At 38.3% G+C, this 15,810-nt stretch overlaps 1 protein-coding gene across 4 annotated transcripts in view; it reads right to left on the bottom strand.

The window, feature by feature from the left end:
- The window catches only part of Ap4e1 (adaptor related protein complex 4 subunit epsilon 1), a 71,631-nt gene that overhangs the window by 25,317 nt on the left and 30,504 nt on the right, over positions 1-15,810 (bottom strand). For all 4 annotated transcript variants that reach the window (XM_031371792.1, XM_031371793.1, XM_031371794.1 and 1 more), the window contains 7 exons: positions 11,605-11,678; positions 7,113-7,235; positions 6,900-7,009; positions 4,254-4,393; positions 3,344-3,456; positions 3,140-3,258; positions 618-908 (listed from right to left, as the gene is read on the bottom strand). In XM_031371792.1, the coding sequence (XP_031227652.1) occupies positions 618-908; positions 3,140-3,258; positions 3,344-3,456; positions 4,254-4,393; positions 6,900-7,009; positions 7,113-7,235; positions 11,605-11,678 (970 nt within the window). The remainder of the gene's footprint in view (positions 1-617; positions 909-3,139; positions 3,259-3,343; positions 3,457-4,253; positions 4,394-6,899; positions 7,010-7,112; positions 7,236-11,604; positions 11,679-15,810) is intronic.

Below are 15,810 nucleotides of genomic sequence, written 5' to 3'. Positions count from 1 at the left end.
CCCCTCTCAGTGCATCCTACCTCTCAGTGCATCCCACCTCTCAGTGCATCCCACCTCTCAGTGCATCCTACCTCTCAGGACCTGCGCTTGCTGTACAGAAGCTCTGTCTGCTTTTTTTCTCTTCAAATTCTTTTAAACCTATGATTGCACAATAAAACTTCTTCCTGAATCTTACTCTTCTATGGTCTGTGAATTTCACTATTCAAATTTCAAAGACAAAGCCCTGGCAGTCACTGACTTGGTGGAAATGTGAGAACTTGACCTTCCAGAACCCAACTTCTATGTTAAGTCCACCCAAGGCTAGAGAGCCTGTTAAACTCAGAGGACACCATCCCCGCCCCACATAGGTTTCCCTAGCCTTTCCCACATCTCTAGACCATCCCAAGCTGAACCATCTACACTGCAGTTCTCAGGAAGAGACACTCTCTGGCTCCTACTTAGAACCAGCATTAAATAGGACCTCTCCAGTTCTTTCCCTACCAACCTGAGAAAAACTACAAAGTTCATCATCCATGCAACAGAAGCTATATTTTGATATATATTCCTTATATATCACATATGCAAGAATTGCTGTTTAGGCAACAAGATTTTGACAAAATGGGGCACAAGATTCTTACCACTATGTCTTCACCCTGAAGCAAGCTCTTCATAAGCTCTACATTTTCATGCAGATGTTTCAATTCAAATGCATGTTGTCTCAGACAAGTATTCAAGGATACAGTGAATTCTTGGATTAATTTCTCAACTACGTGAGAAGAATGAGCTTGAGGTGCCAACTTGGTTACCGCAGCAAACAACCATGCTTTTGTTTCCGAAGAAATGGAGTCACTCATAAGCAACTTGTAGAGCCTGGTTATAACTTCCTCTGGACTTTCTCTATCTAAGAGGTGGGAATACTCTCCTAACACCTAGGGTAAAATAAAGTTAGTGTATATGTAAATACCAAGTCAGATAGTATACCAATTTAGACCCACAGCTAGAATGAACTTTTATCTGTATTATACATATTTTATGATAAATATTTTTGTTATTTTCTTTATTTACATTTCAAATGATATCTCCTTTCCCAGTTTCTCCTCTAAAAAAAACCCAAAAAACACCTGTTCCTTCCCCTCTCCCCCTGTAAGATGAATATTATTAAAGAAACATAAATCATACCAAGACTGTACGTACCCTCAATGCAAAAGAACTGGAACTCGACAGTAACAATATATAAAGTAAAATACCTTTATATGTTATCATTCTTCTAGCTTCCAGATAGATGCTGGCTTATTTTCCAGTAAAACTTAAAACAGGTAGGTCTCCAATGTTAGTGAGAGTTAAGATTTTACGAAATGAAGATTTCTAACCTGCCTGCCTTCCTTGAGACAGGGCTTCTCTGTGTAGCCCTGGCTGTCCTGGAACTCACTCTGTAGACCAGGCTGGCCTCAAACTCCACCTGCCTCTGCCTCCCAAGTGCTGGGATTAAAGGCATGCATCGCCACTACCATCCAGTGGTCTTTCATAAAACCAGATTTCTAGTTTCTCCCATCGGGAAGTGTAATTTAGTGTGACTGTAGAGAGGAACCAGAGTACACACCTGGACAAGCATCAGTTGACACAGATGAAGACAGTCCACAGGACTCCGTCACAAAGGCTGATCATGGGACATATACTTTTTTTTTCACATCTAACTTACTCAAGGGATATACCATTTAACTGGCCTAACAATCATTTATAAATGTTAAAATTAACATTCAAGGAATAGAAAATCTTTCCAAAATGGCATTTACTGCATATCTTCTTGTCTTTAGCACAATAATAGTACAAACAAACAAACCCAGAACTCAGGAGGCAGAGGCAGGTGGATCTCTGTGAGTTCAAGGCCAGCCTGGCCTATAGAGCAAGTTCCAGGACAACCAGGGCTACAGAGAGAAACCCTGTCTCAACAAAAAGAAGATATAGGATGAGGAGAAGGAACCGTGGCTCATGCCTATAATCCTAGCACTTGGAGGCTGAGACAGCAGGCTGCCATGAGTTCCAGGCCAGCTAGTGCTACACAGTGAGTGTCAGGCTTGCCTGGGCTACAGTGACAACATGTCTTTAAAAGCCAAAAAGAGGAGAATCTAAACAACATAGTGAGACACCAGTTTAAAAACAAATAGAAGTTCTGGATCTGACAGTGCAGGCCTGTAGTTAGTCCTACTACTTGCAGGGTGGAAGCACAAGAGCCATGGACTCAAGGCCAGCCTAGGCTACAAAGGAAGTGTCTGCTCCTCTCAAGACAAACAATAACAAAGCAGTAATGTTAAAGGAAGCTTTAATAAATAAAAGATGGAAAGTTACAGAAGAGCAGGCAACCTGAGTTCAACCTCAGAAATTAATTTTTTTTAGAGATTCATTTATTTATTATATGTAAGTACACTGTAGCTGTCTTCAGACACTTTCTCTTCTCGCTTCGGCCCAAAGATATATTTATTTATCATATGTAAGTACACTGTAGATGGCTTCAGACACCCCTGAAGAGTGCATCAGATCCCATTACAGATAGTTATGAGTCCACCATGTGGTTGCTGGGATTTGAACTCAGAACCTTCGGAAGGGCAATAAGTGTCTTAACCACTGAGCCATCTTTCCAGCCCCCAAAATTAATTTTTAATGGACTTCTGTGAGATCAGTTATTTCCTATTATTCCCATTAAGTACATTCAAATGCCAATGGTGTTATGTGTAAAAATATACACAGAGGGTCTGGGAATGCAGCTCAGTATTTGCCTAGACTACATGAAGGCCTGGGTTTGATGCCCAACAAGCCTAAAACCAAGCATGGTTGTTGTGCATGCCAACCCAGGAATAGGAAGTAACTTTATTTTTAATCCTAGGAGGTAGAGACCAAAGAGTTGGAAGTTCAAGGCTTTGCATGGCTACACAGCAAGTTTGAGCCTAGTCTGGGATTCATAAGACTGTCTAAAAAAACCATAACAAACAACAACAACAACAACAACCCAACCTTACTAAAGACCAGACAGTACAAAGAAAAAATAAAATCAACAGTTACAGGATAAAAGTAACATTGGGGAAGGAAACCAGCAAGAGGAGTTGAATGACTTCCAGAGGAAATACATTGTTATAATAATTTGTATGCAATACACTTTGCTCACCCAACTCATGACTTGGAGAAATCTCTGTGGATAGAAAGTATTTTCCATATCTAGTAAAGTAAGGTAAGACTGAACTGCATAGAGTCTTAATTGTTGATCTTCTGTTTCGTCATCAAAACCTACAAAGAAATTCCAACACCAGTTTAGTTTCCACTCATATTACCAATGACTGTAATAAAAAATAATTGTAATCTCTTTACCAACCTTCTGCTAGCAGTCTCAGGAAGTTACTGAGAATATCAGGGTGCATTACATCTCCTCCCACTGAAAACACAGCATTCATTGTCTGAATAAACCATACATTGTCAGGAGCATATGTGTCCAGTGTTAAGAACAAGTCACTTCCTCATGTGATACATTGAAATCATACTCTCTTCAACACAATTCATGCCAGAGTGGCAGCTTAACTCTATCAAGAATGCTCTATAGCCCAGTCCTACATAAACTGTGTGCTCGTAAGTGAATAAACTTAGCTTACATTACTTTATCAAGCACTTGGCTCACACATAGCAAGTAGTCAATAAACAAACATGAATAATCTGAAGAAATGAACAGGCCGTCTAGGACCAACAAATAATGGAAGATTCCTACATATTTCAGAGGGGGCAAAAGCTGTGGTGCGTCCACTTGAGCGAATTTTTAACCTCTTTCTAATACCTTTGTTATCAGTTCTAAAGCTGACCATTCTGCTAGAACAAAGCCCCAGCACTGCCTATGGCAGAATACATTAAACCAAGACCCAAGTTCCAAGAAACATCTTTATATATATAAAAAAGGCAACCCCCAAGAAGTCCACATAAATTCTGAGATGTAAGAATCAGGATTTAAGCCGGGCAGTGGTGGCGCACACCTTTAATCCCAGCACTTGGGAGGCAGAGGAAGGCGAAGTTCTGAGTTTGAGGCCAGCCTGGTCTACAGAGTGAGTTCCAGGACAGCCAAGGCTACACAGAGAAACCCTGTCTCAAAACACACACATACATACATACACACACACACACCAAACAAAAAAACAAACAAACAAAGAACAGGATTTAAGAATGACTTAATTGGGGTCCCTGACCTCAACTGTACCACCATTTCAGGTCAGTGAATTCACAACTGAAGCAAAGGATATTTCTCAGCCAACTCAGCTATTTTGCCAACTAAATTGATGACGATATACTCTTCTTTGCTTTGATGTAAATATTCAAGCATCTTCTGTACAATAACTACTACATTCTGTGCATTTGTAATTCTGTAAAGAAGTTCCAGAGTCTATTAAGAGAAATACAAACAGTATTATAAAACCATATGTGTGAACATCAATAGATAGAATAAATGTGTTTATAATAAGTTAACTGTTCTGCTTTTGTACAGATTTTCAGGACACTTAGCTAACAGGTGATAAGGAAATGCTGACTTCGCTGATGATAAAGCTCAGTAGCAGAGCATTTGCTTGCCTAGAATATGAGAGGTGCTAGGTCCTATTCTCCAATGCCAAAAAAATAAAAGAAGGAAAAAGTCTGGGAGGGAGAGAGGACTTGCAAGATGTAAGTGATATGAAGGAGAAATGAGGAAACTGGGGAGGGGAGCAAGTCCTGAGGCTGGTGAAAGAATGCTTTGTTTCTACGGCTGAGGGGGAGGGACACAGTATGGAGATGCCCTTAGTATCTACACTGTGACCAAAGGGCACCAGGAGGAGACTGCTTCCTCTAGAAAGACTCGGACTCACGCGTGGGCCACATATTAGAGCTGTGGCACAAGTGTGTTTTATTAAAAAGATACCTAAAGGTTAAAAGAAAAAGAAATAAATGATATCAGAAGTTAATAATGATAAGGAAGCTATGTGCTGAACTGTGCTCAGCTGACTCTGTAACACAAAAATGCATGCTGTCTATCTGATAAAACAAATAAGCTGTGTAATTAGTTTTTATTACCCTTGGAGTCTTTTTAATTTTTAAGCTATATTAAAATATTAAATACATGTATATATGTAAATGCACATATGCAAATCATTTATTTTTAAAATACCTTTTAAAATTCAAAATTCCTAATCTTTTAAAAACAACTGTTAGGCATAATATAGTGTTCAGTCAAGCTCCATTTTACCTCTCTGGTTGGAAGTTATAAGGTATTTTAATATCCTTTTTAAAAGAAATAGGGCTTATTTATTTTTATTTCACATGTATGTGTTTTTCCTGCATGTGTGTCTGTGCATCATGTGTACCTGGTGCTAGAGCCACAAAAGGGCACTAGGTGCCTGAAAACTGGGATTAGAAATATGAATGGCCATGTGGGTACTGGGAACCAAACCTGGGTCCTCTGTCAGAGCAGCAGATGCTCTTCACTGAGCCATCACTCAGTCTACATTCTTTCTTCAGACTCCTCATTATAATACTGGGTGTGGTGGCCCACACCTTTAATCCCAGCACTCAGAAGGCAGAGGCAGGTCTTTGTGAGTTTGATGCCAGCCTGGTCTACAAAGCAAGTTTTAGGACAGCCAGGGCTGTTATAGGCCCCATATACCACTTAAAATGAAGATACAGTGATTTCTCTATAAAAGAATGAACAGAACTCTTTATGCAGATACCCAAGTGGACACTGGATCAATTTAATAAAAGAAGCCAGAACAGTATTAGGCATATGAGCGCAACTTTTCTTCCAAGAAGATCAAATTATCTTATAGTTCTACAGAATTTTATCAATTTTCCTATTTAACAATGAACTCATTTAATGGCCAACATAAATTATGTATTATACTTAACTGGGGTATGTTTTATTTTATACTAATTTAAGGACCCAGGACTAGAAAGCAGTTCCCATTATAGTACTTAGAAAATAAATAAATAAATAAATAAATAAATAAATAAATAAATGTCTCTCTCTCTCTCTCTCTCTATATATATATATATATATATAGATAGATAGATAGATAGATAGATAGATAGATAGAGAGAGAGAGAGAGAAATAGAGAGATAGAGAGATAGATATAGATATAGATATAGATATAGATCTGGACTTAAACTTCCCAGTTCACGAGAACATTCCTATGAGCTGGCTAAGGTGACACACCTATAATCCTAGCATTAGGTGGCAGAGGTAGGGCCATCACAAGTTTGAGTCTAGCCTGTGCAAGACCCAGTCTTATAAAACAAAAAAACCCAGGTTAGCAATACTTTTTTAGAAAACAAATAACCTTCCATGAGGGACTACCTAACAGTTTACAGAGGCTGAAGAGGGGGCATCAGCTTTCTTCAGTGATTAGCCACCCATGTTCATACAAACAATTCTATCTAATTAAACTCGCACACACAAACGTGGTGGGAAGGAGAAATGGGGATAAGAGAGGGTAACAGGAGGCAAAAATGACTAACATTCATCATATACACCAGACAGTCAAAGAATAAAAATAAGATTTTATAAGTAGTAAGAATTAAATAAATGCAAATGTTAAAATATACTTGCATACATACACATCCACTGGCTGTCATTTGACTCTCTCAAGAATATCACAAAAAGTTTTTAAAACTTACCACTTTACATACACTATTCAAAATATTTTACCTCTCTTTTTAAAAAAAGAGATTTTATTTTATTTATGTGGATCTGTATCTGTGTCTGTGTGAATATATGCCACATGTGTGCAGATGCCTGGAGGCCAGGAGAAGGCAGGGCACTGAATACCCCTGCAGTTGGTGGGTATTGGAAACTGAGCTCAGGTCCTCTAGAAGGGCAGCAAGCACTCAACTGCTGAGTCATCTCTCTTCAGCCCTAATTTACCTCTCTTTTAATAATGGGATCAGGGTGGTCTAGGCATTCAATTATGGTTATCTGGTGTTGAAGAGCCAGAGAAGGATCCTGCTGGATAACATAGGTAAGAGCCTTCAGTCCTAGAAATAAAGATCACATTATAGTTCAACGACCTGAAATACGTACCCAACAAATTTCAAAAGCTCTCTTTCCAATTTCCATTATAAGAACCAATTACCTTACCTAAATATTTGAGGTTTATTTTAGGTGACAGAACAAATTTTCCAATGCACTTGGCAGCCTTCTCAAGTAATTCTGATTTAGGATAAATAGAATAGATTGTGTGTACACATTCAAACAGAATAGCTAAAGAAAGAAAATACAAAAATGACAGATATATTTAAGTACAATAGAAGAACAAGTTTGTGTAGAATTTGCAATAAAATTAACTGGAGATATGTTTTAGTCTAAAATATTACTTATAAAAAATTTATAAAGGAAAAATCCTTATTTTCATGTTATATAGTTATTTGGGTTTACAAAGTACAACTTAAAGTAAATTTTAACCACCAGCAAAAATAGAATTATGTGTTTATTCATACAAGTATGTACTGACTAGAAATGGCACTAAGGATATGACAATGAATAAAACAGATAAACCCTGCCCTAAGAAGCCCATAATCAAATGATGTAAAATACATCATTACTTCTGCATAAGCAGGTCTTCCCAACACTCCCTGAATACTTTAAAATGATGTATGTTCAACCCCTTACACAGCAATCATTCTAGTATGCACAGCCATTTATTTCAAAGGGGTGGGGGCATCACTACTTAAGAATCTTCTGGCTGCTTTTTTAAATATATAATCTTTAGTATATAGAGCAGGCTATTGCGTGTCTTGAAAGTGTTCAAATTTAAGTTTCTGATAAAATCAAACAGCAACTGCAATGATTAAAGAGGATACAAATCCCTTCAATTCACTTAAAGACCATGAGCTGGTGTGGTTTGCCGTGTAAGAAGGATCACTGAGGCTGAGGTGTGGTTCAGTGACGAAGGGCTTGCTGGATTCAAGCCCCAATGCCCACAGAAAGGCTGAGCATGGTCATGCAGATCTGTAATTCCAGGAAAGAGGTGGAGACAAGAGGAGGCTCATTGAGCAGCCACTCTAACCCAAATGTGAGCTTCAGGTTCAGTGAAGAGACCTGGTCTCAAAAAAACGAAGATAAAGAAGAGAGCTGTGAAGAGGTTAAGAATGCTTGCTACTCTTGCAGAGGACCAGAGTTCAGTTCCCAGCACCCACAGTGGGTGGGTCCCAGCTCCAGGAGAATTTGATGCTTGATTCTGGCCTCTGAGAGGACCTGCACTCCCATGCATCCCCCACCCCCCAACACACACACACACACATATATATTAAAAATATATATAAGGTGGGGGCTGGAGAGATGGCTCGGGGGTCAAGAGCACTGGCTGTTCTTCCTAAGGACCCAGGTTCAATTCCCAACACCCACATAGCAGCTCAACTCCAACTCCAAGAGATTTGACACTCTCCTGGCAGAAATATGAAGGAAAACATCAATTAACATAAAAATAAGAATAAGCAAACAAATAAAAATAAAAAAAATAAGGTGAAGAGTGACAAGATGACATGAAAAGTCAACCTCTGACCTCCACATCTGCACACAAGAAAGAACACACACAGGTGCACATGCATGAATATACAGCACGTATGAACACACACACATGCATGAGAACTAAGACACCACAAAGTAGTATATATAAGTTCCTTGCAATAACAGCATCTGAAGGGAGACATAAAGCCAAATGTGGTGGTGGGACATGCCTGTAATACCAGCATCCTAGCATGAATGAACCACATAGGGAGCTCAGGCCAACCAGGAAGATACAGTAAGGCTCTACTACAAAACAAAAATAAATGGAGAAAAGAAAAAGGGAAATGTGAGACACTCTATGGCACAGAATCAGCAGCTGTGCATCAAGTGCCAACAGAATCACTTCACCCCTTAGCTCAGAATGCAGCAACAAAACATTTCCATTATGCATGCTTGTAAGATGTTCAACACCCAACCAGGAGAACTTCACACTAGATATCAACATCAATTAATGCACAGATATTCTGCAAGAAGAGATTTCATATAACATCTTCCATAACTGAGTAAAATTAATCAGAATCTGAATTGCTATTCAAGAATGGAGCTGATTTTTAACATTAAATACTACACAGTAAGAGAACCTAAAGACACTGACTGTATATACAGATGATGCACTTTGTATCAATCACGAAAATGGGGAACCACCACAACCCATACCCACACCACTTTTGTAAGCCTATGAACTAAAAATTGTTTTTATAGTTTACAAAGGTTTAAAACAAAAAGGGAAAGGAAGGGGGTAAGATGGCTCAGTGGGTGAAGCACTTGCCATACAAGCTTAGGGACCTGATTTGGTTCCCTGGGCCCACACAGTGGGAGAGAACAAACTCTAATAAGCTGTCCTCTGACTTCCAAAGGCAAGCTATGGAATGCAAGCATTTTTATGGGTACACACACGTAGACAACAGGAAGAAACTAAGATTTTTTTTTTCTTTTTTAGAGGAGACTATGAAATAGAACCTATGTGAAAACCATGGTAGTGCATGCTTATAATCCCAGCATTGAAAAGGGAGTTGGGAGCATAAAGAGTTCAAGGTCACCTTCAGCTATGTAGGGATCTGAGGCAAGCAAAGGCTCTCTGAGATTCTGTTTCAAAAGGAAGGAAGGAAGGAAGGAAGGAAGGAAGGAAGGAAGGAAGGAAGGAAGGAAGGAAGGGGGAAAGAAAAAAATCTATGGGATTTGAAAAATCTAAAATATTTAATATTATGGTCACTAGAAAAAAAAACCTTGCTGAACCCTGAACTATTACAACAGTCCTAAGATTTAAAATGATATTGTTTTTCTATTATAACTGATTTTTTTTCTTGCCATTCAGAACTTGCCCAGTATCAAATTTGTTTTACAAACAAAAAAGCTTGTCGTCATCCATATAAACTCTAAATTTTATACTTAGATACTCATGAGATTACTAGGATATCAGTATAGAAAATATTGCTACTTTGACATCTGTACTTAGGCATAATTAAGTTCAAAATTAATTTGATAGATTTTTCTTTCTTTTCTTTTTTGTGGGGAGGGGGATGGGACAGGGTATTATATACCCCAAGCTGACCTTGAATTCACTATGTAGTGAAGAATTACCCTGAACCTCAAGGGTGCTCTTATCAACTCCCACACCCCATTGCCCACGTGCTGGGATACAGCAGTGGCCTACACCTTATACCCAGAATTTCATGCATGCTAGACAGGTACTCTAGCAACTTTTAAATTTTATTTTCCCACCTAGAGCTCTCCAGCACTACAAAAGATTGATTATACACTCACACCTAAAAAAACAGCCATTATACTATACTATCCCTTCCCTTCTCTGCACAGGTTAAAACAAAAAGTGCTTCTTCAGGTCTCTAAGCTTAAAAATGCACCAGGACCATAGAGATGGTTAGTGGGTAAAAGGAACCTGCTACAAAATCCTGGCAACCTGAATTCGATTACTGGAACCAACATGTAGATGGAGAGAACCATACCACAAGTTGTGCTCCAATTCTACATGTAAAGCTACACATATAATCATACACACAAACAAATACCTTAACAATAATAAAGCATTATACTCATCAGTAACAATCTAAGCCCTAATCCAAATACTAAGTATAAATTACTAAGTTAAAAACTGCAGCCAGACAGTGGTGGTGTACACCTTTAATCCCAAAACTTTGGGAGACAGAGGCAGGTGGATTTCTGAGTTTGAGGCCAGCCTGGTCTACAGAGTGAGTTCCAGGACAGCCAGGGCCACACAGAGAAACCCTGTCTCAAAAAACCAAAAAAATAAAATAAAATAAATAAAAAAATAAAAAAAATTGCAGCATTCTAATATTCATGATACTAGTTTCAACTTTGATATTTTAGGTTAGATTATGCTTAAGCAAAATTCAGAGCTCTTTAGACTAGATTTTACTTTTACCTTATCTCTAACAGATCAAAGAAATTTAATAAATACTTGGCAACTGGTTAACTGGTTTAAGAACTTCAAATATTTTTACAAAATATTTCATAGACTTAATGAGTTATCCCTAAAATTAGATGTTTTGGTGCGTGTTTTCAACAAAGACAATTACAATAAGGAATTTAAATACATATTTAGGAGATGTTACAATTTCACAGCTAGAAAGATAGCTCAATTGGTAAAGTGTTTGTCAAACAAGCATGAGGAACAAACATGAGGCCCTCCCTTAGTTCCCTAGAACCCACAGAAAAAGCCAGACACAGAGGCACATGCTTGCAGTTCCTGGGTGGAGCGAAGGCAGAAGGATGCCTAGCACACACTGGTCAGCCAGCCTCATCAACTCAGCAAGCCTCTAGGCCCAACGAAAGGCCTGTCTCAGAGTAGAATGTACGCACACATGCATGTGTACCTACACACATACATGCATATCTATACTCACACACACAAAGCCACAATTTCAAACTACTACCATTTTCATTGCTTACATTAACCCAAAGGTCCATCTTTTAATGCATTAATGCACAAAAATTTCTTTGGAATTTATGGTATTCTAACACTACATAGCTCCAACACTGAAAAGCACCATTCATCATTAAAAAAACATGGTCATATTTTACCTACCATAAGTGACATTGTGATTTAACTCGGCTCTTCGTAAGGATTCATCAAGAACATCATACATTAATTCACTTGTCCTGTTTAAGAGATATTTTATTTGCGGGAGAATTATAGTATTCTAACCCAACAAAACAGTTTTTCAAACTTCTCTCTCTTTAAAACTGAGGATCTACAGAAGACAAGTGAAAAAAATTCATTTTACAGTAAAGTTATACAAATTTTCACATCAAAAGAACTTATTCGGTCTTTTCATGAGATTTCCTACTTTACCAAAAGGGACTAATTCAGCCAATGAGGAGACACAGAGGTCAATCAACACTGCCCCAGCCTGGTTCTAGTTTACAAACCAGATTGTTATTTATTGCCAATGCCCTCTTATAATTTTATTTGCAACAAAGTATTTCTGTTTTAAGTTACAAAATTAATATTTCACATATCTAGATTATTTCAGATAGACTATTAATTTATCAACTAGTTTGTTGTTATAAAGATATTCCAATTCTAGTCTTTTCCTGAAGAGCAAATAGGTTCTTTACTAAGAAAAATTTAATTTCCACTTATATTAAAAATAAACAAACCAATCACATTTTATGGTCACCGATTACAGAAACAGTTAATTGGGTTGACATAGATACTTTTAAAAATTAAAAAACAAAGCCCCGTGGTGATGGTGAACAACACTTTTAACCCCAACACTCAAGAAGTAGACACAGGCAGTCTCTGTGAGTTCAAGGCTAGCTTGGTCTACAGTGTGGGTCCCAAAACAGCTGGGGATACAGAGAGAAACTCTGTCTCGAAAAAAATCAAATCTTTTAAAGAAAGAAAAACAGTCAATTTGAAGTAGGTATACTTTGATTTTTCTCTAGACAGAAGTATAAATATATAATGACAATCCAGGAAAACACTCTAAATTTGTCATTTTATTGAGTATGTCTTCTACTACAGCAAACACAACCAATCCTACAAAATTCAATAATACTACACCTAGATTATAGTGTGGTTTTTCAACTTTACAAACTGGAAGAAACTTCATGAAGTATGGAAACATTTATGGACATGGTTGAGCTAAATATTTATAACCTAAGATGTACAGTGCTAGAAAACACGAGAATATTCAAATAATAGATATAAAATATTTTCCTAAGATTTTTAAAATTATTTTATAATCATGTTAAAAAGTAAACATTTTTACTTTGCCATATTAAGCTCTTAATAGTGTTGTATGAACTACACATATTTAAAAATACTTCTAAAGCCATTTTAAATGTATGAGTACAGATGTTTTCTTTTCTTGTGTCTGTGTACCACATGTATTCCTGGTGTCTATGGAGGCAAGAAGAGGGTTTTGGAGTTACAGACAGCAATGATCTGCCAGGAGGGTGCTGAGAATCAAATTTGGGTCTTCTGTAAGAGCAACAAGGGCTCTTAACCTATGAGCAATCTCTCCACTTCCATGATTTATTAACATAGAATAAAGATTTACTAACACATAATGTCATAGTTGGCTCAGCAAAGGAGAAAACATTCTACTTGTCTATACTTATAAGAATTTGACAGATCTGTTCAATTGCTTCTAGTTACCATTTGACTGAGCCGCCTGAGGTAAACAGTGTTTTCCTCATATTTGTACCTTTGGATATATTCTCTAAGTTTATCCATGAAGGTAACAACAACAAAATTAGTAAATAAACTCACTAAACATCCTTGAAGTTATTTCCTGACAACACATGATGACATGAAGATGTTTTATAGACCAGGACGGTACAATACAGTAACATAAAATTACTAATTTTCAGGCAGAATTCCAATAACCTTGCACCAGAGCTCCATGGTATAACAAACTGGGATCATTTAAGCTCGGTCAGAGTTGGTGAGGACTCAGACAGGTGCATGCTGACACAAAGCAGAGGAGGCACTTTGAAAAGCAACACACTGAAAGCTGATCCCTCTGGAAGGCTAAGATTTAAAACACAGATGTACCCATTGCATAACATCAATGCCAGACCATTAACAAATTTTTTTTTAGGACAGAAAGATCCTTGCTCTCAAACAAACTAAATGTTAAATAGACTTGCTCTCAAATACTTCAGAAAACACTTTAAAAACAAAAATAGTGGTGAACTGGGCATAGAGGTACATGTTGGTAGTCCAGGAACACAGGGTGGAAGTGGGATGAACAGAAATTCAAGGTTCTCCTTAGCTACACAGTGAGTTTGAGGCAGCCTGGAATCCACAAGACTATCTTTTGAAAAAGTATAAAAATTTTACTTATATTTACAAGAATTATAAGGCATATATAAATAAATGTAGGAATAGGAACATCTTGTACTGTGGTGGTTTGAATGAAAATGGCTACCAAGGGCTCATATACTTGAGTACTTGATCTCCAGTGTGTGGAACTGTTTGGAAAGACTATGAGATGTCACCTGGTTGGAGGAGGTGTCTCTGGAGTGGGCCTCTGAGTTTTCAAAAGCCCATGCTATTCCCAGGTAGCCTTCTCTCGCTTCCTCATGTTTGTAAATCAGATGTAAGCTCTCTCTCAGCTACTTCTCCAGTGCCTGCCTGCCTGGCTGCCTGCTGCCATGATTCTTGCTATGATTCCTGCCATGATGGTTATGGACTCTACTACCCTCTGGGACTGAGAGTCTTCAAATTAAATGCTTTCATTTATAAGTTGCCTTGGTCATGGCATTTGCCAGTGGTACCAGGGCATGAGCTATTACTGTGATAAGCCTCACCATGCTGGGTTTGTTTTTGTTTTGTTGTTTATTTTTGTTAAGGCTGTTGAACATATAAGCAGGGCTTAATGGGCTACGCTACCTGAAGATGACACTGGTGCTGAGAGCACTGTGGACTGTGGAGGCCCATCTCAAAGGTTTCAAATGGGAACAATATCAGCAACTCTGTTACAAACCATGCCTGATTTCTGCCATAGTCTTAAGGATCTGCCTGAGGCTAAATTGAAGAGTTTTGGACTAATATTGTCAGTAAAGGAGATTTCAAGACAGCCTAGTATTGACTGTCACATGGGTATTAATGATCACTCTTATGCAGATCTACAACAAAAAGGAGCAAGCCAGCAAGCCCTACTCCTTCATGACCTCTGCATCAGCTCCTGCCTCCCAGTTTGAGTTCCTGCCCTAACTGCTGTAAACCCTTTCCTCTCCAAGTTGCTTTTGGTTAAGGGTTTTGTTACAGTAAGAGAATCCCTAACTATGACATATATGATTCTTGGAATTGAAAAAGTCTGTTATTTTGAAAAGTATGACGAAAATTGTGCACACTCAAACACTCACACCCCTTTCTCCAAGTGGAACACTAGATGGCAAGGACAGCTATAGTTTGATGGTTTTATTTTCGGTATTAAGAACCTAGCATTTGCCGGGCAGTGGTGGTGCACGCCTTTAATCCCAGCACTTGGGAGGCAGAGGCAAGTGGATTTCTGAGTTCGAGGCCAGCCTGGTCTACAGAGTGAATTCCAGGACAGCCAGGGCTACACAGAGAAACCCTGTCTTGAAAAAACAAACAAACAAACAAACAAACAAACAAAAAAAAGAACCTAGCATTTAGGGGCTAGAGAGATGGCTCAGCAGTTAATAGCACTGGCTGCTTTTCCAGAGGATCTGAGTTCAATTCCCAGCATCCATAAAACAGCTAACAACTCTCTGCAATTCCTGTTCCAGGGGATCCCTCATATAGATATACATGCAGGCAAAACACCAATGTACATAAAAAATAAGAAAATTATTTTTAAAAGGAAAAGAAAAGAACCTAGCATTTGGACGAGAGAACTGGCTCAGGGGTTAAGTACACTGGCTGCTCCTCCAGGCTGGCTCAGGGGTTAAGTACACTGGCTGCTCCTCCAGGCTGGCTCAGGGTTAAGTACACTGGCTGCTCCTCCAGGACTGAGTTCAGCTCCCTGCACCCACAAGGCTGCTCACTTCCTCCTGGAACTTCAATTCTAGAGGAATCTGGTTTCTTTTTTGGCTTCTGTGGCATTAGGCATACATGTGGTGCTTAGACATGTGTGCAGGCAAAACACCAAGACACATAAAAGTTTTAAAAATTTAAAAAGAAACTACCATTTAATTGAAGCCTTAACAGGACAAGAAAATTAGCATAAGAACATATAGGATGAGAAAGGTGTGAAAAACTTCAAATCCTACAGCATCTGACCCATTATCTCACTCCCAAACTTCAATCGGGAGT

Source organism: Mastomys coucha, unplaced genomic scaffold (assembly GCF_008632895.1).
Source record: "Mastomys coucha isolate ucsf_1 unplaced genomic scaffold, UCSF_Mcou_1 pScaffold15, whole genome shotgun sequence".
NCBI lineage: Eukaryota > Metazoa > Chordata > Mammalia > Rodentia > Muridae > Mastomys > Mastomys coucha.
Note: the sequence above shows the minus strand (reverse complement) of the source record. Positions and strands in the feature narration are given on the sequence as shown.